The sequence below is a fragment of the Rana temporaria genome, chromosome 4 (assembly GCF_905171775.1).
Source record: "Rana temporaria chromosome 4, aRanTem1.1, whole genome shotgun sequence".
In the NCBI taxonomy this organism is placed as follows: domain Eukaryota; kingdom Metazoa; phylum Chordata; class Amphibia; order Anura; family Ranidae; genus Rana; species Rana temporaria.
The window spans coordinates 196,998,085-197,020,617 of NC_053492.1; the positions used below are offsets into that span (position 1 = coordinate 196,998,085).

At 43.2% G+C, this 22,533-nt stretch overlaps 1 protein-coding gene across 1 annotated transcript in view; it reads right to left on the reverse strand.

Annotated features, from left to right (window-relative positions):
* Positions 1-22,201, reverse strand: part of SLC51A (solute carrier family 51 subunit alpha) — a 59,751-nt gene extending 37,550 nt beyond the window's left edge. The window contains exons 1-3 of the mRNA XM_040349616.1: positions 22,081-22,201; positions 7,216-7,310; positions 484-638 (exon numbers count right to left, since the gene is read on the reverse strand). Of these exons, the coding sequence (XP_040205550.1) occupies positions 484-638; positions 7,216-7,310; positions 22,081-22,115 (285 nt within the window). The 5' untranslated portion in view covers positions 22,116-22,201. The remainder of the gene's footprint in view (positions 1-483; positions 639-7,215; positions 7,311-22,080) is intronic.
* Positions 22,202-22,533: the final 332 nt, after the last annotated feature.

Below are 22,533 nucleotides of genomic sequence, written 5' to 3' on the forward strand. Positions count from 1 at the left end.
CTATACGCTGAGCACAACGGGAACGCCACCTAGCGGCCATCGCAAGAATGCAGCCTAAGATATGCGGGCATAAGAGCCTTATGCCGCGCATATCTTAGGCTGCAGTCAGCGTAACGAGGTTCCTGATGTACCACCAGTCGCCACTGGTTTGGGGGCTACATGCATGAGTGCTCAACCTGTGGCCCTCCAGCTGTTGCAGAAAGTCCCATGAGACAGTTACAAGCATGACTCCCAAAGGCATAGGCATGATGGGATTTGTAGCTCCGCAACAGCTGGAGGACCACAGGTTGAGCACGCATGGACAGGAACAACACATACCAGTTATTGTATAAAGCTTGATAGAAGACATTTATAAAGCTGGTTAGATGCCATCAACCAATTTCTTTTTTTTTAAGCTAAAAAAAATGTTTTTTTTATCATTTTAGTGTTGACTGTGTTATTAAAATATATTCACATAAAACTGTATATAGTAAATGGTCTTACTGTGGGGGCTGCACTGCTCCATAAAGATGTATTTCTCTTTATCACACATTTCACTTTTTTTCTTAGATACATGACCTCTTCCAGATAGAGAATGATTGAGATTGTGGTGAGTATGGTAAGAATTCCCATAATGCACAGCTGTACTGTGTCCAGCACTGGAAAGAGAGAACAACGATTAGAATACCTGAGGATAGATCAAATGGCTTTGATGATATCATTGATGTAAAACAGATACACAGGCAATAGAAGATTTGTTTATTTTAAAGTGGTTGTAAACCCATTTTGACAACTTGCACCTACAGGTAAACCTAGATTAAGGCTAGATTAAGGCTTACGTGTAGGTGCAAGAAATATCTCCTTACCCTACATGGTTAAGGAGATATTTGCTGAAAACACTGCACGGATGTCTACGGCGGATGGGATGGCCCACAGAGTAGAGTGGGCTGTGTCCGTGTCCGCTCTGCATATACAGAGCGGACAGGGATCAGTCTTTTGTCCGCTCCACTTATTGTGGCCCGAAACCAGTTACCAAGTCACTTAAGTGGTCCTCGCTCTTTAAAAGGCCCCTGATGTAAAGTCACCTTTTTGGACGTTGAAATTTTCAACAATCATACAAATCTGCTTTCCTGTAAATTATTCAGGAAGCCGACTGCAGGAAACACAATCCTCCACTCATCTAGTTTTTACCCAAGATCGCTCATTAATTCCATTTCTTGCGGCCAGTACCTGTGCATCACGCGCAATTGTTCCAATCATTCGGATTTCAAACGTGAGGCTAATAACCTCAAGAAACGTCTACTTGAATGCCTCAAAAAGGCATTTCATCGCACAGAGGGTAGTAACAGGCATTAGCTCCCAAAAAGACAAAAAACTCAAATTAGAGCCATAGAATAATCACTGCATACACTAATGACCATTTTAAATTAATGGAAATATGCAAAAAATACGGGCACCTCCTAACTGCAGACCCTACGTCAGGAACCCTTTGTACCTCCAACTCCCATCATCACCTACAGACGGGCAACCTTTGTAGGTGACTTGCTAGTCAAGAGCAAATTTTGTGGCCAGAATCAAGGTGATCCATGTAAAACGATGGGGACATTGCCTTGTGGGTCTTGTTCCTACTGTAAATACATGGATTACAGAAAAGACAATTACTTACCCAACGGCATTCGTTTTGTTCCTAAACATTACTCTACTTGCCAGACTACAGGGGTGGTATACCTCTTACTACGCAGTTGTAACTGTTTTTACATAGGTAAAACCGTACAGAAACTATGGCAAAGGTTATACCGACATCTAAGGGCAATGCAAACTAGCAACCCCGATCTTCCACTAGTTAGACACGATGCCATACCCACAGCGGTATTTGCCCAACAGTATCTGTTCTAGTTTTAGACCGAATACACCCCAGCTCACGTGGTGGAGATTTTAACAAATATTTCCTGCAACGAGAGCTCAGGTGGATATCTGATTTAAATGCCACCTCTCCACCAGGCCTAAACGAGGCATTTAATTTAAAACCCTTTCTACCAGGCTTTGGGACAGGAGGCTTTGACAAAGAGCTGTAGATTCCTATAGCAGACTTTTTATTTTCCTATTTTTCTATTTTTCATCCTTCATTTTCCATTTTCTATTTTCATTGTATTCTTACGACATCTTACGTCATCTGTATTCTAATCCATTAATTTGTATTCTTTGATGTATATTGTTTATTGAGCCATCACTTGATGTCACGGCAGTATATATATATATATATATATATATATAAAATATATTTACTACATTGTCTGCCCTTTAAAATGTACATCAATCATAGTAATGCCAATGTTTTGTTTATATGTGCTTATCTTGTGTACTTATACTCTCTTTTGTTGTATTATTATTTATATGCCTTTGGTCTTTGCAGATTGCGTTCTATTTATTGTTTTTTTTACAGACAGACCTATGTTCTCGCAGTTGCACCCTAATTCCTTTGTTTTCATCATTTATAAACAATACTTTGACATCTGGTTTGCTATCAGTGTGGATGCAGGCTTTTCACCCTAGCCTCGTGGCTCATCGAGGCTCCCCGACACAAGGGGGCCTCCGCACCCTGTTTTGTTTTATTGGGGTCGGAGGCATTATCCCTTTGGGCTGCAACACTTTGCGCAGGTGCTGGGACACTTGGTTGTCTTGCACATGCGCGCTGGTTTCCCCTTCATCTGCCAGTAGTTGCCACACGTTCTCTGTATGACAATACACATTACCTCTGAAAAGCGATCACAGGACTTTGGTGGCCTGCGGAACATGGGACCCAATCTATCTGCAATGATGTTGTGCAATATTTTTTCTGTCTTAAAGGAACATACAATCTGTGAGTACTAAGCATTATAAACATTATTATACAGTATATATTTTTTTCTGCCTTTTGAAAATAACTACCACATTTAATTTATGTTTGTTTACTCAATCATTTATATGTTGATACATATTTATATATTCTTTTCAATAGAAATATATCAGCATGCCTCTATTTTAACCCATGAGGAAGGAAATGAGCACACCATTAATAGAAAAAACGTTTAGTGTTTTCTGAAACATGTCAGGTTCTGCTGTGACCACAATCCTTACTCGACTTGATGTCTAGAAGCTTATTGTGTGTTGCAACAAGTAGCAGCTGTATATTTATATCTTCATTTTTGTTCTATTCAATGTTTTAAATGTTCATGTGCATATTTTTCTATATGGAATAAAATCTATGGGCCAGATTCTCGTAGAATTGAGTAAAACTCCGGCGGCGTAACGTATCTCGTTTACGTTACGCGGCCGCAAGTTTTACAGGCAAGTGCTTCACAAAGCACTTGCCTGTAAAGTTGCGGCGGCGTAGCGTAAATTCTCCGGCGCAAGCCCGTCTAATTCAAATGATCCAGGTAGGGGGCGTGGATCATTTAAATTAGGCGCGTTCCCGTGGAGATCGTACTGCGCATGCGCCGTCCCTAAAATTTCCCGACGTGCATTGCGCTAAATGACGTCGCAAGGACGTCATTGGTTTCGACGTTAAAGTAAATGGCGTCCAGCGCCATTCACAGACGACTTACGCAAACGACGTACTTTTTTAAATTTCGACACGGGAACGACGGCCATACTTAACATTGGTTGCCCCTCATATAGCAGGGGCAATTTTATGTGTCGCAAAAGCTACGGAAACGTCGTAAATTCACTGCGTCGACCGCGCGTACGTTCGGGAATCTCGCGTAAATAGCTCATTTGCATAGACGACGGGGAAAACGACGTCGGCAACACCTAGCGGCGGGAAAAAAAATTACATCTAAGATCTGACAGCGTAAGAGCCTGACGCCTGTCAGATCTAATGGATATCTATGCGTAACTGATTCTAAGAATCAGTCGCATAGATATGCCGGGCCAGATTAGGACTTACGACGGCGCAAATGGCATTGCGCCGTCGTAAGCCCTTTGAGAATCTGGCCCTATATTTTTATATACTGGTACTTTTTGCACTCTCTTTCCATTTATCCTGGTTTTTTTTTGCCCACACTATCCCTGGGGCACTCTTTCATCTAAGGGATTAGAACCTCTGTCGTTTTTTGTTTTTTTTGCTCTCTGCGTCCTCATTGGGTGATTCATCCTCACTATTTAGCCTGTTTACCATTATCACTGAGAGTGAAAGTGAAAGAAAACCCACATTTTGGGTTGTCAGCAGAACAGGAATACAGGGGAACTCTTCCAAAAGGGACACTTGTTCTGGTAACCCGGGTGACAACCAGTGATTCTCTTACTTTTAAGGGATTTCCTCTCACATATTTGGCCATATGAAAGGAAGTGAAGAAGAATCTCCCCAATGGGACACAGATAAAAATAAAAACTGACAAGGGTTATAACCCTCCCTTATGCCTCGTACACACGGAAAAAGTCAGATGGAATTTTTTCATCTGATATTCCGATCATGTGTATGCCCCATCTGACTTTTTCCATCGGAAATTCTGATGGAGTTAGAAAGAGAACATGTTCTCTTTTTTTCCGACGGAAACAATTTCTATCGGAAATTCCGTTCGTCTGTATGGAATTCCCACGGAGAAAAAAACATGCATGCTCGGAAACAATTCGAACACATGCTCGGAAGCATTGAACTTCATTTTTCTAGGCTCGTCGTAGTGTTGTACGTCACAGCGTTTTTGACGGTCGGAATTTGGTGTGTCCGTGTGTATGCAAGAAAGCTTGAATGAAATTCCGTTGGGAAAACCCGTTGGAGTTTATTCCGACGGAAACTCAGATCATGTGTACAGGGCATAACTCTACCCAAATTGAAAAATAAAAAGTTTTGACTTTACGTATACTTTAAAGAAGGTCGAAGCAATATTTTTGTTGGAAACAAGACTTTTCTTTAAGACAAGGAGAAGTGGCACCTACAGTGGCTGCATAAAGGGGCTCGCCTTCTAGCTCCAGTCCCTTTACACTGTTGACAGCTGTGGATAAAGTGACATCTAATGTGACTGATTATTGTTGGATGGGTGGATCCTGCTTCTGCATCCAATTGTCATCTAACAACCGTGGTTAGCTTAGACACAGTTAAAGAGGAACTCTAACTGAAAAGCAATGAATTGTTTCAAAACAATGGTGCCTATTACCAGTACCAGACAGTTAAATCTTTTATCTGCTATTCTAGCAGAAAAATTTCCTGAGGATACTGTTCACATATAGGAGTAAAGTTCTGGTATTTGTGTGTGTGTGTGTGTGTGTGTGTGTGTATAACAATTACAGGGCTGCATAAATCACAAATCATGATTTGTTTGTTTTCAAGGCTAGAAGTCCAGGAATGGTCATTTTTTGGCACAAGGCTCACTGCACAGAGAACAATTCAAAATAATACAGGATTATGAGCAGCCAACCAAAACCAAGCAACCAAGATACTGCACTGCAAAAACAGCCAACATTGTTTGCCTCTTACCCTCTGACTTTTCTTACCCTCTGTCTTTTCTTACCCTCTGTCTTTTCTTACCCTCTGTCTTTTCTTACCCTCTGACTTTTCTTACCCTCTGACTTTTCTTACCCTCTGACTTTTCTTACCCCAGGCTTTGAGATCTGCCATCACATGTCTGGACCATGCGATGTGAAAATGGGGTAGCTTTTTCTTTATATATATGTTTGGTTAAAAATCTTCTCTTCTAGCAGACGTACATTATTTCTAAGTTGCATTGCATTGATGAAATCACTGAAGATCAGTGTTGGAATCAGGTAGCTGCTGCACAAGTTACTATGTCGAAAACATATGTCCCAGACAAGGATTGAGAACAGTGGCCCAGATTCAGGTAGATTGGCGTATCTATGCGGCGGCGTAACGTATCCGATTTACGTTACGCCGTCGCAAGTTTTTCAGGCAAGTGCTTTATTCACAAAGCACTTGCCTGTAAAGTTGCGGCGGTGTAGCGTAAATCACCCGGCGGAATTCAAATTCGGCGGGTAGGGGGTGTGTATCATTTAAATGAAGCGCATCCCAGCGCCGAACGAACTGCGTATGTGCCGTCCGTAAAATATCCCAGTGTGCATTGCTCCAAATGACGTCGCAAGGACATCATTGGTTTCGACGTGAACGTAAATGACGTCCAGCCCCATTCACGGACCACTTACGCAAACGACGTAACTTTTTAAAATTTCGACGCGGGAACGACGGCCATACTTAACATTGTTGCGCCGCACTTATGCCACCATATAGCAGGGGCAACATTACGCCGGGAAAAGCCTAACGTGAGCGTCGTAACTTTACTGCGTCGGCCACGCGTACGTTCGGGAATTCGCGTATCTAGCTAATTTGCATACTCATCGCGGAAATCGACAGAAGCGCCACCTAGCGGGCAAAAAAATAAATTGCAGTTACGATCTGACGGTGTAAGAGACTTACGCCTGTCGGATCTAATGGATATCTATGCGTAACTTATTCTAAGAATCAGTCGCATAGATACGACGGGCCAGATTAGGACTTACAACGGCGTACATGGCCACTGCGCCGTCGTAAGTCCTTTGAGAATCTGGGCCAATGTCTCTAGTTAGGCATTTTGCTTTCTATTTTGACTTTCTGAAATTGCATGTTATGGGAATGTGGGCAGCTAAATGTATAAAGCAGTTAAAGAAAATCAATCAATATAGGTGAATAAAACATACTTCTTTCTTGTTCTCACGTTGTCCAATGCAGATGCAGACAAGGTGGATGTAAACAAAGCAAAGTTTACACTGGCCTGGGTATCTTGTGAAAGCTCACAAAGTGCAGAGAAAGAAAAATGTACTGTATATTTGCAAAGTTGCTTGAAATCCCTGGATATGGTAAAATAGCTATATTGTTATTCTCTAAAACAGGGGTCTCCAAACTTTCTATACAAAGGGACAGTTTTTTGTCCTTCAGACTTTAGGGGGGCCAGACTGTGACCAGCAGGAATGGACATTTCCCTAGCATCTGTGGGAGTAAACATTATCACATTTGGTATTAGGGTAAGGAACAGTGCCCCAATTGTTGGTATCATTAGAAGGAATAATGCCCCATTGTTGGTGTCAGTAGTAGAAATGGTGCCCCATTGTTGATGTCAGTTGGTAGAATAGTTTCTCATATCAGTGGGAGGAAAAATACACCAAAGGCCAGATAAAGCAAAGTTTGTAGACCACTGCTCTAAAGCAATGATCAACTGTAAATAGCTAGCCAAACTGTTTTGAATTTTATGCCTGGATTTATAATTTACATACTGTACGGTAGCTGTGCTGCTGTTGGAGGTTTAGAGAAGCAGGCTTTTGGTATGCTGTAATTTTTCATCAGGAAGTAAACAAGGTTTTCAGGATTTCTAAAAAAAACAGACAGAAATCATATTAAAGTAATTAAGACATTGCATAAATTCAAGACATTAATAGTTTCATTTAAAAACAGCAATTTACATTTGTACCAAGAATTGCATATTACTGCTCTGAAGCATATACATTGAAATGATTAACGCATTTCAAGCCTACAACCAAAGTTGTTTTTTTACAAGGAGTTAAAGTTGTAAATCAGCCCATTCAGTTTAAAATAGAAATGAAAGAAAAACATTTGTGTACATTATAAACACCTATTTCCCCCTTTTTTTTATATAAGGGATTGCATTCCCTCTGTTCTCCGCTGAATAAGAGTTGGAGGAGGAGAAACAGCAGTACACTGATCCTCCTAGTGAAAGGTTGAGGGGGGGGGGGGGGCATGTCAGGACAAGTCTGATCATTTAAGGAGAGCAGGCTGAGTTCCCAGCATAGCTAGAATACTGCTGACCACTGTGTTTTTAATAGGAAAGCAGAGGGGCTGGTGGGGACACCATGGATTTCACATAAAGGAGCAATACATAGAGAGCAGGATACTTTTCCATACAAGTACATGGTACAGCAGGCACACATCAGGAATATGAGATGTTGGGTTTACATATTCTTTAGGAGGTTGGTTCCTCATCTGTACATCTTCTTTTACATTCTATAATATAAAATGGGTCACTGCTTATCCATTAAGCATCCACGGCTCGCGAATACTTATCAAAACGCTGCGTAGATAAGCCAGGGGCGTATCTACCATAAGGCAAACAAGGTGTTTGCCTTAAGCGACATTTTAGGGATTGGTAAATTCCTCCCCCCCATTCTCCTACTGTACTCAGGACATAAAGCAGAGCTGCTCCTACCTGCACACAGCTGAGATTGGATTCTCTACAGATAAAACCTCTATCTACACTGTGTGTAGCTGGCTGTTGCAGTTCTGACCTGTGAAATCCTCATATTGGAGAGGCAGCAGAGCTGCAACAGCCAACTACACGTGGTGCAGATTGAGGCTGTGTCTGTAAAATAATCCAACCTCAGCTGTATGCAGTGTGGGAAGGAGCAGCTCCACTGAGAGCCCTGCCAGCAGTGACCCTATCCTTTGCCCTATTGATCTCTTTCCTATGCCAGGCTTACCCCATCCCCTGCACTACTGACCCCATCCTTTGCACTACTGACCCCTGTACTATACTCTGCTTACCCCATCCTCTGCCCTGCTGACTACATTCTAGTCATGGAACACATGCTCTGTCATACTGACCGTGTCCTTTGCCCCGCTGACCCCCTCCTGTGCCCTGCTGACCCCATCCTCTGTCCCACTGACCCCATGCTCTGCCCTACTGACCCCTGTACTATACCCTGCTGACCCCACCCTCTGTGCTATTGACCACATATGTGGCACTTAGACGAATCATGTCTCAGGGTAGTTCACTGTGAATGACTGCACCTTCCTCATCAGACCCTGAGCCAAGAACGGTATACCATAACTGGGGTGGGACAAATTTAGATGGGGTGCACCCGATTTTAGCCTTCCCTAGGGCAGCACAAAACCAAAATACACCACTAAGATAAGCAGAGAAACCTCTTCAACATTAAGGGCTCACTTAGATGTGCATTTAATCCCATCTTCCAAGCAGAGCCGCTGGCAGGTGCATGTGCCTTCACCTTGGAGCTGCATGCAGGAAGCTCATAGAAAATAATGCATACACAGCGGCTGCACAAATTGAATGTCAAAGTTCGAATTACGGGCATAGATTTCGAATACACAGTGCCCAAGATCAGACCTGTGCACCCACTCCTGCCCAGTGCCCACATGTCAAACTTTGACGTGCGATTGTGCCCTTCTGCGTGTGCATACACTTCTATTTGGCTACCTGCATAGCGCTGCAAGGTGGATGCACACACACTGCCAGCTTCTCTTCACGGAAGATAGGATTAAAGGGCCAGATCCACAAAAGGGATACGACGGCGTATCTACTGATACGCCATCGTATCCCTGTTTCTATCTTTGGAACTGATCCACAGAATCAGTTTCCAATAGATAGGGAGAAGATCCGACATGTGTAAGGGACTTACACTGTCGGATCTTAGGATGCAGTACCTCGGCCGCCGCTGGGGGCATTTCTCGTCGAAATGCCGCTTCGGGTATGCAAATTAGCACTTACGGAGATCCACAAAGCTTTTACGCTTCGTTTTTTCTCCGTAAGTATTAGTTTGCAAACGCAATATTAGGGCTGCTTTTACAAGGCCTAAACTGTTAAGGCCTTGTAAAAGTAGACCCTTCTATCCCGCGTTGCCGTCTTTTTTTTTTCAAATTTTATTTTTTCCCACCGCAACTTGTATTTTTTTTTTTACGCCCGTCGCGATTCTCAAAACCCGGCGCAACGTAAAACCGTGCAAAGCACGTCAGGAAAATTACGTCGTGAGCATGCGCAGTACGTCCGGCGCGGGAGCGCGCCTAATTTAAATGGGACTCGCCCCATTTGAATAGGAACGCCTTGTGCCGGCCGGATTTAAGTTACACAGCCGAAAATTTCTAGGTAAGTGCTTTGTGGATCGTGCACTTAGGTAGAAATTTTGCGGCAGTGTAACTTAAATGGGAATATTTAAGTTACGGCGGCTGGCTGTGGATCTGGCCCAAAGTCTTTAAGAACAAGTCCAACTAAATGTGACTAACTGCTACTGGCCATACCATGCCCTGGATAAATGAGAACCTTCACAGACCACACACAGGACCACATGCTTGGGAAAATGTATACCAAAATCAGGGCTCAAAATTTCAAGTCCTGAGCTACTAGCCAGGCCTCAAGAGTTACTCGCCACCAGTTGCCCCACCTCATTCATATACTGCCCTGCGCCTAATTGCACCCGTAAACACGCCCTCGTAGATTATCTCATGGAATGACAATGTTTTATGCAGAATCAAGTTACAAAATTCAATATTACCAACAACAACTTTAACAAAATGGGACAGGGCACTGGGGGCAGACCAGAGGGACAGGGCACTGGGGGCAGACCAGAGGGACAGGGCACTGGGGGCAGACCAGAGGGACTGGGCACTGGGGGCAGACCAGAGGGACAGGGCACTAGAACTGGGTCTCTTCCCCATTCTCTTGCTGTCTCCTCTGCAACTCCCATCCATCCTCTCTCTCTCTCCCATTCATCTCATCAGGAGCATGTGTGTGCGGCTCCACGCTTGCATGTCCCCACTTCCCCCTTTTATTCAGGCTGGCAGAGAGGAGAGGAGCTGCAGCACAGTGGGAGGGAGTACAATCCAGGGCTGAGATCCACACAATTGCACAGCCATTGACACCATAGCACAGCGCACACTGACAGCGCACAGCACACATTGAGACCAGTCTGTTCACAGTGCTCAGGCTGAACTGCTGGACACTTACATAGAGCACAAGGAGAAGAAAACGGCACAAACTAGAAGGCTGCCGCTCTCATGTCAGGGCAACTTTCAGTGAGCGCTGCACCGGAGTGGTAATTTTTGCAATCCTCCACCTCACTCATTACTTTCTGCTCTCCAGCTACATTGGTCGGGGCCCGGGGGAGGGGGGCAGGCTCAGAGAGGTCATACTGTTAGGTCCCATTGCTTAACCACTTCCATACCAGGTACTTGCGCAGCTTCCCGCCCAAGCCAATTTTCAGCTTTCAGCACTGTCGCACTTTGAATGGCAATTGCGCGGTCATGCTACACTGTACCCAAACAAAATTGGCGTCCTTTTTTCCCCACAAATAGAGCTTTCTTTTGGTGGTATTTGATCACCTCTGCGATTTTTTTTTTTTGCGCAACAACTAAAAAAAGGCTGAAAATTTGGAAAAAAAATTACGTTTTTATTTTTTTCTGTTAATTTTTTTGTAAATAAGTTTTCTCTTTCAATTACGGGCACTGATATGGCGGCACTAATGGGCACCGATGAGATGGCACTGATGGACATCGATGAGGTAGTACTGACGGGCGCAGATGAGGTGGCACTGATTGGCGGCGCTGGTATGCGACACTGATGGGCACACATAGGCGGCACTGATGGGCACACATAGGCGGCACTTATGGGCACACATAGGCGGCACTGATGGGCACACATAGGCGGCACTGATGGGCACACATAGGCGGCACTGATGGGCACTCATGGGCGGCACTGATGGGCACACATAGGCGGCACAGATGGGCACTCATGGGCGGCACTGATGGATACTTATGGGTGGCACAGATGGGCACTGCTAGGTGGGCACTGGGCATGGATGGGCACTGTGGGGTGGCACTGATGGACACTGGGGTGGCGCTGATGGACACTGGGGTGGCGCTGATGGACACTGGGGTGGCGCTGATGGACACTGGGGTGGCAGCACTGATTGTTGCCAGTCAGTGCCCATTTGTGGGCACTGACTGGCATCTTTTTTCTTTATGTTTTTTTTTTTATTTATTTTTTAGACTTTTTTTTTTTTTTCTGTCTTTTTTTTTTTTTGCCCACCCTGGTGCTCCAGGGTGGGCATCCCTGGTGGTCCAGTGTGGCGATCCGAGGGGGGGCTGCGCTGATAAACAATCAGCGCGAACCCCCCCTGTCAGGAGAGCCGCCGATCGGCTATCCTCTACTCGCGTCTGTCAGACGCGAGTGAGGAAGAGCCATCGGCGGCTCTTCCTGTTTACATCGTGATCAGCCGTGGTTGGACACGGCTGATCACGTGGTAAAGAGTCTCCGCCGGAGGCTCTTTACCGAGATCGGAGATGCAGGGTGTCAGACTGACACCCCGCATCACCGATCGCCGCGATGCGCGCCCCCACGGGCGCGCGCGGCATGAAATCCTGCAGGACGTTCTAGAACGTCCTGTCAGGATTTCATAACCACTTCCCGGACGTAAATCGGCCATAGGCCGGGCGGGAAGTGGTTAATGAGAATTGTAAGGAGAGCTCTGCCTGTGCGCGGCTCACCAGACTACTTTTCCCGAGCATGCACCTTTCCTCTTCGGCCGCCAATCTCATCTGGACTCTAAGTGTAGGCACAGATTGGAGGGAGATTGGTCATGTAGCCCTGTCATCACTCGCCCCCAGCTTAAATCCACTCGCCAAATGCTAGTAGGCGAGTGGAAATTTTGAGGGCTGCCAAAATAATCTGCCCCAAAATGAATACATCTTCAAGATTCACTCCTTTTTTTGTCATTTAAACATTACTGATAGATAGAAATAGGGCACTGTTGATTTGTTTTTATAGTACACACATCAGAAGTGAAATGTGGGTTGCCATTATGGGCCTCCTAAAAAGTTTTTTGGCTGTGTCCACCTTCCACAGTTCCCAGTAACTAGCAGGCCTAAAATAAAAATTAAAATGGTTGTAAATCCTCTCGTATACCCAGTGAAGTAAATGGCCTCAGATGATACACAGGGGTGAAACAAATCTCCCTACATAAGTTTTACATGCACAGTATATCTGCTGTCTTTCCCTTTCTACATTCTTTGAAAAATGCACATCATGGAACAGAGCAGCAGAAAGACATGGCATTTAGGGCCTGATCCTCAAAAGGGATACGCCGGCGTATCTACTGATACGCCGTCGTATCCCTGTTTCTATCTATGGAACTGATCCACAGAATCAGTTTCTCATAGATAGGCAGAATATTCGACATGTGTAAGGGACTTACACTGTCGGATCTTAGGATGCAGTACCGCAGCCGCCGCTGGGGGCATTTCTCGTCGGAATCCCGCTTCGGGTATGCAAATTAGCACTTACGGAGATCCACAAAGCTTTTACGCTTCGTTTTTTCTCCGTAAGCATTAGTTTGCCGTCGCAATATTAGGGCTAAACTGTTTAGACCTTGTAAAAGTAGACCCTTCTATCCCGCGTCGCTGTCTTTTTTTTTTTCCCGCCGCAACTCGTTTTTTTTTTTACGCCCGTCGTGATTCTCAAAACCCGGCGCAACGTAAAACTGCGCAAAGCACGTCGGGAAAATGACGTCGGGAGCATGCGCAGTACGTCCAGAGTGGGAGCGTGCCTAATTTAAATGGGACTCGCCCCATTAAATTAGGAACGCCTTGCGCCGGCCGGATTTAAGTTACACCGCAGAAAATTTCTAGGTAAGTGCTTTGTGGATTGGGCACTTAGGTAGAAATTTTCCGGCGGTGTAACTTAAATCCGAATATTTAAGTTACACCCGCTGGCTGTGGATCAGGCCCTTAGAGCTTTGGAGATAGATAAGTACACACTACAGATATATGTGCCCAGGTCAGATTTCATGAATTGGGTTTACAACCACTTTAAAGAAAAGTCCAGATTCTGTATTTTTTTATTTGCTCCAGGTAGGTATCTCAAGAAATGAGTAAGCATGACTTCTGAGCATTTTTAGGAGAGGTCAGTATTGGTGGCCTATGTGTGTTCCTCTTGTAACAGGTTTTCCTTGAAGGAGTTAGGTCCAAAGCCATAAGTTTAGTCCTGGATTCACCACCAAACTGGAACAAGCATGCAGCTAGTAGGGATGGGCCGAATGGACCCCTGTTCAGTTCGCACTAGAACTTTCAAACACCCATTAGTCTACCTGTAAAGTGGCAGATCTGTACCATGTCTAGAATTTGCTGCAGCAATAATTGCATTTATAAAGCCAAAAGAAATGACATTTTTCCTGCAAGCTGCCTTTATTTTGCTCAGCAACAGCTGGGGAGCCAGTGTGTATGATGAGACCACAATGTAGGAACAAGATTAGAGATTTTTTTGGATACATTCTGATGTCACTTTGACTGATAGAAGTAATGGGTGCGTAAAAATTGATCTTTGGGTGTCGGTGGCGCCTTCCCACTTCTAACCCTATAGAGGTTATCTTGATGAAAGCAAGAATTGGCCTTGCTGTAAAAAATTGGAATGATATGCACCTGTCAAACAGGTGCAGAAAAACTGGTCTTTGGTTGTCGGTGGCACCTTCCAACCATAACCCTATAGAGGTACTCTTGATGAAGGCAAAAAAAATTGCAATGATCATCATCTCCTCATCATCATTACCACTGGAGTCAACTTGGCAATACGCTGCTGCTGGGGGAACAGGAATGCAAATTTGTCTACCAGTGTTCTCCCCTCTCTCTAGGCTCATGTTCCTGTCAGTACACCAGACCTCCACCTATCCATCAGAATGTGCTTCCATTGTGGAGTCACTCATAAGCTAGAGATAGGACCACAGATACCAGGGTGCCGTGACAAAACTCTGTGGCTTACGCATGTATTTGCAAATGTGTGCAGACTAAACCCCTGTTTTAAAGAATACTGTTAGATAGGTTGATTCGGTTGTCAGTGGGCTGGCCGGTGAGTAAAGCTTGGATCTTTCCTTGGATTTATCCTTGGTCTTGTTTATATCATGTTCCTGTTATGCCCAACCTCAGAACCAACATCTGAATCCAGTAATGCTCTGGCATTATCAAGGTGCAAGTGGCTGACGCTGTGGTCAAATAACTCAGCTGACTCCTCCATGGCTAATGTTGGGGCTATGGCAGGAATAGATGTGGACAAGGAGACAGGTTTATCCACTCTGGCAACTACAGGGACTTGAATCTGCTTGCATTACAAAGGATGAGAAGGATGAGGAAGGTTTAGTAAGCCAGTCCACTACCTCCTCTGCATGCTGTGGCTGGATAGCATGGGCAAAATCACTAAACAGAGAAATTGATGCCCTGCCTGAGGACTGACCACCACATTCACCTTTGCCTGTGGACACATTTGTTGCTGGCCCCCTTACAGTGCCAAGGGAACGTCTGCCTCTGCTTGTTGTCATGACAGTGTCCAATCATGACTCTGACAGTGCTCTGTGCCCTAATTGGCTGAAGCTTTCATTGCTTCAGCCAATCAGGGCTTGCAATGCACTGTTCAGCGCGGCAAAGCATTGTTGTTGGTTCGGGGGGGCGAACAAACAGTTAAACTACCCATTTGTTTGGATGTTTGCCGAACAGCAAAAGTTCGGCCCAAACTTATGCTCATCCGAACCGTTCGCCCATCCCTAGCAGCTAGTAAACAAGAAGTTTGCTCCTTTAAAAATAGGTACACATGGAAGATGTCTTTTTTCTAACATTAGAGGTTTTATGAAAATATAACTCCGTAAAAATAAACCATGACTACAAAATATGAAAGTATAAAAACAGAAGCATCGTATTTTGCGTAACAGCATTAGTGGTCGTGAAATGTAATCACGCATGCTGTTTGCATAATTACCTAGCTTGAGTTAATATCCTATTAGATAAAATCATTAATGTTTTGTAATTTTTGCTCATTATAAGTGTTAAATAATTTTTCACTGCTGCCTTTTTTTTCACTGATGTTCTGAATGCTTTGAAATCTGCCCATGCCCAGTATACCTGTGTCCCAATGAGTAATACAGTTACACTTGGACACTTAAAGGAGTTGTAAAGGAATTTTTTTTTTTGCTGAAATGACTGTTTACAGGGTATAGAGACATAATAGTTAACTGATTCCTTTTAAAAACGATTACAAATAGATAAAAATCAATTATATAATGTACCTGCAGTTCCTAGTTTCGTTTTTGCATGTTGTTTCCTGCTTCTGTGATGTACAGAGCCACAGAGCCAATGCAGGGCAGTGATGGTTTGGAAAACTAAACTGGTGCTGTGGGGTTTTAGACACACAGGGCCAGATCCACGTAGATCGGCGTAATTTTAAATGGGCGTAGCGTATCGTAGTAACGCTACGCTGCCGCAACTTTGAGAGGCAAGTGCTGTATTCACAAAGCACTTGCCTCTAAAGTTACGGCGGCGTATCGTAAATCTCCCGGCGTAAGCGCGCCTATATCAAATGAGGAACAGGGGGGCGTGTTTTATGTAAAGTAAGCATGACCCCAAAATGACGCTTTTTTCGTATGGCGCATGCGCGCGCATGCTCAGTATCACGTTGAATTTTCAAATTAAATCACGCCCGCTCAATGCCTAGACGACGTGAACGTAATTTACGCAAAGCCCTATTCGCGAAGATTTTACGCAAATGACGTACATGACTGAAAATTCGACGCTGGCCCAACGTCCATACATAACATTGCGTACGCCTCATAGAGCAGGGGTAACGTTACGCCGAGAAAAGCCTTACGTAAACAACGTAAAAAAATGCGCCGGCTGGACGTACGTTCTGTGAATCGGCGTATCTAGCTAATTTGCATACTCTACGCAGAAATCAACGGAAGCGCCACCTAGCAGCCAGCGTAAATATGCACCTAAGATCCGACGGCGTACTAAGACGTACGTCAGTCGGATCTAGCCCCCATTCAGGCGTATCTTGTTTTGTGGATACAAAAAAAAGATACGCCGGAGCAGCCTAGAAGTTACACGGCGTATCAATAGATACGCCGCCGTAACTTCTTTGTGGATCTGGCCCACAGTAATCACACCTCCTTGAAGTTAGTGACCACAGAGAGAAAGCTCCCAGTACTGTGGTCATCAGGAAACCGACAACCAGGAAGTGTGGAGATCAGAGAAGAATAAATAAAAAAAAATCCTTTACAAACCCTTTAACTGCCATGATGTTCAAATCTACTGTATAATGAAGAATAATGAAGACAGGAGGTCAGTGAATCATGGTATTAGAGAAGTAACTGGAAATAGCTGACTGATAGTGGTATGGTAATATTGTAATGCCAGTTCCTGGAGTTTAAAGTGTAACTCCATCTCCAGGAAAATTTCTGTTTAGTACTTTCTTTTGTCTTTAAAAAGTCAGTTAATGCAAATGTAATATTTTAGTTACAGGTGGGTCCTGGCAGGCTGGTTAACCCACTGACTTTTCATATATTTGGGGGAATTCAGTAACAACAAGTTCTTCCTTTACCCCTTTCTGAGTTTCTGGTGATTCGGCCCATCTTGGGGATGTTCCCACTCTTCCATGGAATACACTCAATTGACAAAAACAGTCAGGGAGAATGTGAGAGTTGTGGCCCATTCAAATTACCAAAACAGGCATACACTCTGCAAAACTGAGGTGCAGATATCTCCCAGCAGAGTTCCAGAGGGATACAAGAACTCATCCGATGAGACATCTCAAACAACAATGAGCTTAATTGAGAGGACTAAACCTTCAAGGAGGGGCTTGTGTCTACTGTGGGCCACATTATGGCTATTGAGGGTTACACCAACTTACTTCCAGATTCTAACAGAACTTAAAGTAAAAATATTTAGTCCCAGAGAAAGGGGTTATAAAACATTTTTGGAAGTATTTAGCTTCAAAATTATGTTAGAAAAACAGTCATTTATCAACTGGACAACAACTGGAGTTGCATTTATTTTTTATCATTAAGCCACTGAGGTCCACAGAGAGAGCGAGAGGGCTGCTTGCAGCCCATACAACACCAGTTTGACATGTCTGCATTAGGTGATTTAAAGTGTATGTAAACCCTCAGTTGGTCATTGGGCTGCCTATCTAAGTTAATCACTACTGTTATACATTGAGTAATTGGCAATTTGCTAATGGAGTAGGAACTGGCCAAATAAGGCCTCGTACAGACGACCGGATCTATCCGCTGGGATTCATCTGCGGATCAGTTCCAGCAGTTAGATCCGGTGTACGGCCTAGCGGACATTTCCCCACGGATTAAAATCCGGCCGATCGATTTCAAGCGGATAAAAATTTCTTAGCATGCTAAGAAATCTATCCGCTTGAATCGTGTCCAGCGGATTGATCCGGTCGTCTGTACAGACTCACCGGATCAATCCGTCCGCTCCCATCCCTCGCATGCGTCATAATGATTCGAAGCATGCGTGGAAGTAGTTGCCTTCCAGCGTCGCGCACGTCGCCGCGTCATCGTCGCGGCGACGGCGCGACACGTCACCGCGGATGTATTCCGCGTGGATTTCGATCTGATGGTGTGTACAGCCATCAGATCCAAATCCGCCAGAGGATTTATCCGCTGGAAACGGTCCGGCGGACCGTTTCCAGCGGATATCCTCTGGTGTGTACGAGGCCTCAGGCTTCTTCCCACTATCATCTCCCTAACCTCCCTCTATCTTCTACCTCATCTTACCACCCTATCCCCCAATTCCATATGTTGTTAATGTAATGCCTCCCCTTGCTAGATCCAATCTCCTATTGGTGACTGCTGGCATTATGTGTTCAAAGATACCTCTTGACTGTTGTTATGTACAAAAATACATTTAATAAAAAATTATAATTAAAAAATACTACTAAAACATGTATGAGGCATTAGCATTGAAGCAATGTGAATTACAGAGCCCTTATACTGTAGTGATAAGTAAAATGATTGGAAGTGAATTGTACATGAGGTAGACACCATTCTTGTTTTTACCACTGATTAAGGTTTGAATGTTTTTTTTGTTTTTTTTAATATATATCATGATTAAAGGATAAGTTCAACTTTTAGGATAAAAATAAATACATTTTTATGCAGATAATAAAAGTGGCATTTATTATTTTCTGCTTTTGGAGCCTGTAAATCTTCACAGCAGCGATCAGATCACTGGTGCTATGCAGGTTTTCTTCAGGTCTGTATATCTGTGCGCCGTACATCCGGTATGGGCAGGCAGATACAATCCGACAGGAAGAAATCAATGAACTACCACAGTGTTCCACAGTACCATAGTAGTTCATTGAGAACTACAAGCCAACAGCCGCAAAGAATGTTGGAGGTTGTAGTTCATTCACATACAGAGCTGTGTGAATGAATGACGTGGCCATGTGGGCTGAGCCCCGCACAGCTGTACCGATTTTAAAAACTGACAGCTAGTATGGGAAACTTCTTCCCATGATGCTGCCATAGAAAGGGGGTGGGGGGTAGCGGACAGCGGCTGCAGCATTAGGTACATGTTACATGTTCCACCCTAAAAACGGATCACAAACATGTAACATGTTCCCAAGAGTGAACTTATCCTTTAAAGTTGGCAATTTTTACATAGTTACACTGATCCAGCTTGGACCAGTGTAAGTATGTTTGTGCAATACCTGTGGGATCCCCCGAGGAAACTGGAAATCACTGTAGTAGTCACCCGGAAGTAATATCTTCCAGATCCCATGCCTAGCTGCTGCATTGTGAACACAGGATGCAATGTAACTATGCAAAAATTACTATAGCTATAACTTTATCTTTAAAGTATACACCATCAATTTGTGCCATCCTCTCACTTCCTGGGAGAGTGACAATATTGTCACCAGGACTGGAATTGAAGGAAACCTCACCAAAAGGACAGAGGGAGAAAAGTTTCTAACCATTCCCTACTCTATTCAATGCCAAGGCCAAGGCCTCTGAAGAGTGATCTGCTTTGGATACCTGTATAATAATAATAATAATAATAATATCTGTTCAGAGGGCATTTGACAGGCAGTGGGTTGGTGTTGTGTTGCCTTCCCACTTAAACCCTTAAATCATGCACTTGTGCGCCACGACTGCATTCATTACATACAATTGTAGGGCAGTTGCAGTATGTGCCTATTAAGTTGAATGGGTCGCATTTAATAGGGGATTCTGCCCACTGAATGTGATAGCAGGGATCATTTTTACCACAATGTGATGCAAAGCATCACGGCTGTGGCCTGTGTATACCCTTTCACACTGCCTTTGCAGCCTAAGGGGGAGCATGAATGAGGCCTAAAAAAAATACACTTTTGTGCATTACCGTGCTCTATTACTGTATATACTGTAGTTGCACATTACTCAGTTTTCTCTTAATTGTTTTGTTTTACAAGACTTTATTAAAAAATGTAATTGAAAACAGGAAAGGTAGGAAGATCTCTAGAATGCAGTAAACTAATTTTGGAAACTATTTTATTTCATAATTTTACTTTTTGTATAAGCTTCTAAATGATGCACTCTATTGACAATGATCTTATATAATAGTGATAAGGTAACAGGGAAGAAGCTGTAACAACTATCAGGCCCAAAAATGGTAGCCTGAGGATTCAATAGCTACAGAATTAAATTCTATTGAGGACTGTGGAAGATTCTGTGTAATTATATAATGCTCTTATCACATCGCATCATCACATCGATAAAAGCACACCTTGTTACCTGCATAACCCTGTATATAAACTTTTTACATTAAATTATAAAAACATGACAAAGGAAATTAGTAGACTGTACAAATATGGATTGTCATAAGGCATTATTTCAAAATACTGGCAGCTTTGGCCATTTGAATTATTACTTGAATAAGGCAGCAGTATATTCTTAGCAAGGTAAGTTGAAGCAAGATAGTTGAAATTGCTAATTCAATGGCCCTAGTGCAGAAGTGAATATCAGTTTTGCTCTTCCCACTTCACAATTATTTTTACAAACCCATTAAGAAGCCACTGGGGTTGATTTAATAAAACTGGAGAGTGCAAAATCTAGCGCAGCTCTGCATAGAAACCAATTAGCTTCCAGTTTCCAGAAGTTAGAAGCTGATTGGCTACCATGCACAGCTGCACCAGATTTTGCACTCTCAAGTTTTAATAAATCAACCCCTGCAGTTTATCTTGTTATGCAGGAGGCCATAAGCTAATTTTTTGAGACAAAGGTAATGCATGTACACATATTATGTGATCTGATAAAGTACCATTATTGGTTGCTATTTTTTTTTTTTTTTTATGGTCAGGTTGGTGAAAATGTCATCCCTGCTTGAGATTCTAGTCCAGTGGTTGTCAACTTTTAGGCTTCATTTCCATGGACGTCTTTACAGCCACTTTTCGGAGCGTTTTTTGCAGCTTAAAAACGGCTCTCCATGTTAGTCTATGGCCTCATACCCACCATGACGTTTTTGAGCTGTAGATGGCTGAGCCGTTTTTAAGCTGCAAAAAAAAACCAGGACCAGTGCGTTCTGAAGCTCCAGTATTAGAGCTGTAAAAACGCCAGACGTTAACAAAAAATGCTCAAAAACGCGCAAAAACGCAGCGTTTTTGAGCTCCAGCTCAAAAAAAAAATACATAAATAAATAAACATGGACAGGCGTTTTTAAGTTGTAATAAAGGCTAAAAAAAGTGGCTGCAAAAACGTCCATGGAAATGAAGCCTTAGAGAACATCTGCTGAGGCTTTTGACATAACCAATAGGCCACGCATAATGTGCAGTTTATAGAATGCCGATGAGGACATTCAGAGCCTTCAGAAATACTAGAGGAAATGATGGTCAAAGACTGTGGACATGCTATACAATGTTTGGGTTTGGTTGGAGACTGGAAACATACTGCAGAAGACAGTAGGACTGTAGGCATATTATATGAGGTCAGTAGAGATCACTTCTATTACAAATCAATGTTCATAACCCAATACAGATTTCTGGTGTTCAAGGGCCATACAGTGAGTACCAAAGGGCTACATGTGCCCCTTAAGCTATGGTTTGGCCCCAGGACCCTGGCCTCTCTGTTTCAGAAGCTGCAGTTAAAAAAAATGCAGCATCTCCCACAGAAGAAATATCAAACATAAAAGTGCATGCGGGCCGCAGAAGGTAAGAGAAGACTGATTTAGTCAAGATTTTAGTTAGTACAGAAATAATTTGCACTAAATTGTCATATTAAAGTAACACAAACAAAAAGTTTTGTTAATCATAAAATATCAAAAAAAATATCCCTGGAATTATAAAATCTGCCAGTTACAAAGTACAAAATAAATGACAGCTACCCCACTGTGCATTTAATATCAATCAATATATAGATCAATAAACTCAGTCTGAAAGTCAAATGTCTTTTCATATCTGCTTACTTGTAATATTCCTACAGATTTATTTCCTAAAACAAACTATCAAGCTAACAAATCAGAACTAATTAGTAAATAGTTATAATTAAAGAACCTCCTACTGAACACTGTGAAGGTAAGTCAGTATCTACCTTTTGTCCAGTTCAAATACATCTTGGGACTCCATAATCTAGATGTTTCTCCCTGCTCTCTTTCTCTGCTGTCCACAGCACTGACAGTCTCTCCTCTGCTGCAGATGGACTTTGCCAAATTTCTGCAGTACCTTGATAATGAACAATGAACCTATGACTTTGAGGTCAATGATCTCCATACTTAAACAATTTGCAAATGTCCTGGTTTTCCCTTTTTACTGAACAACCCTGCTTTTAATTAGAGCTAACTATATCAGCCTGTATATGCTCATTATATTTTTATGTTGAAAATAAGCATTTTTTTTTTTTTTTGTAAAACTGACAAGGATAGGCACCATGCTAGTGAGCTTTGTTTAATAAAATCATGCATACAGCATTGTGAGCAAATATACACGGTAACTGATTGTAATTCAACTATCGACATCTTAAAGTGAGCAGTCAAGTGAACCCTGA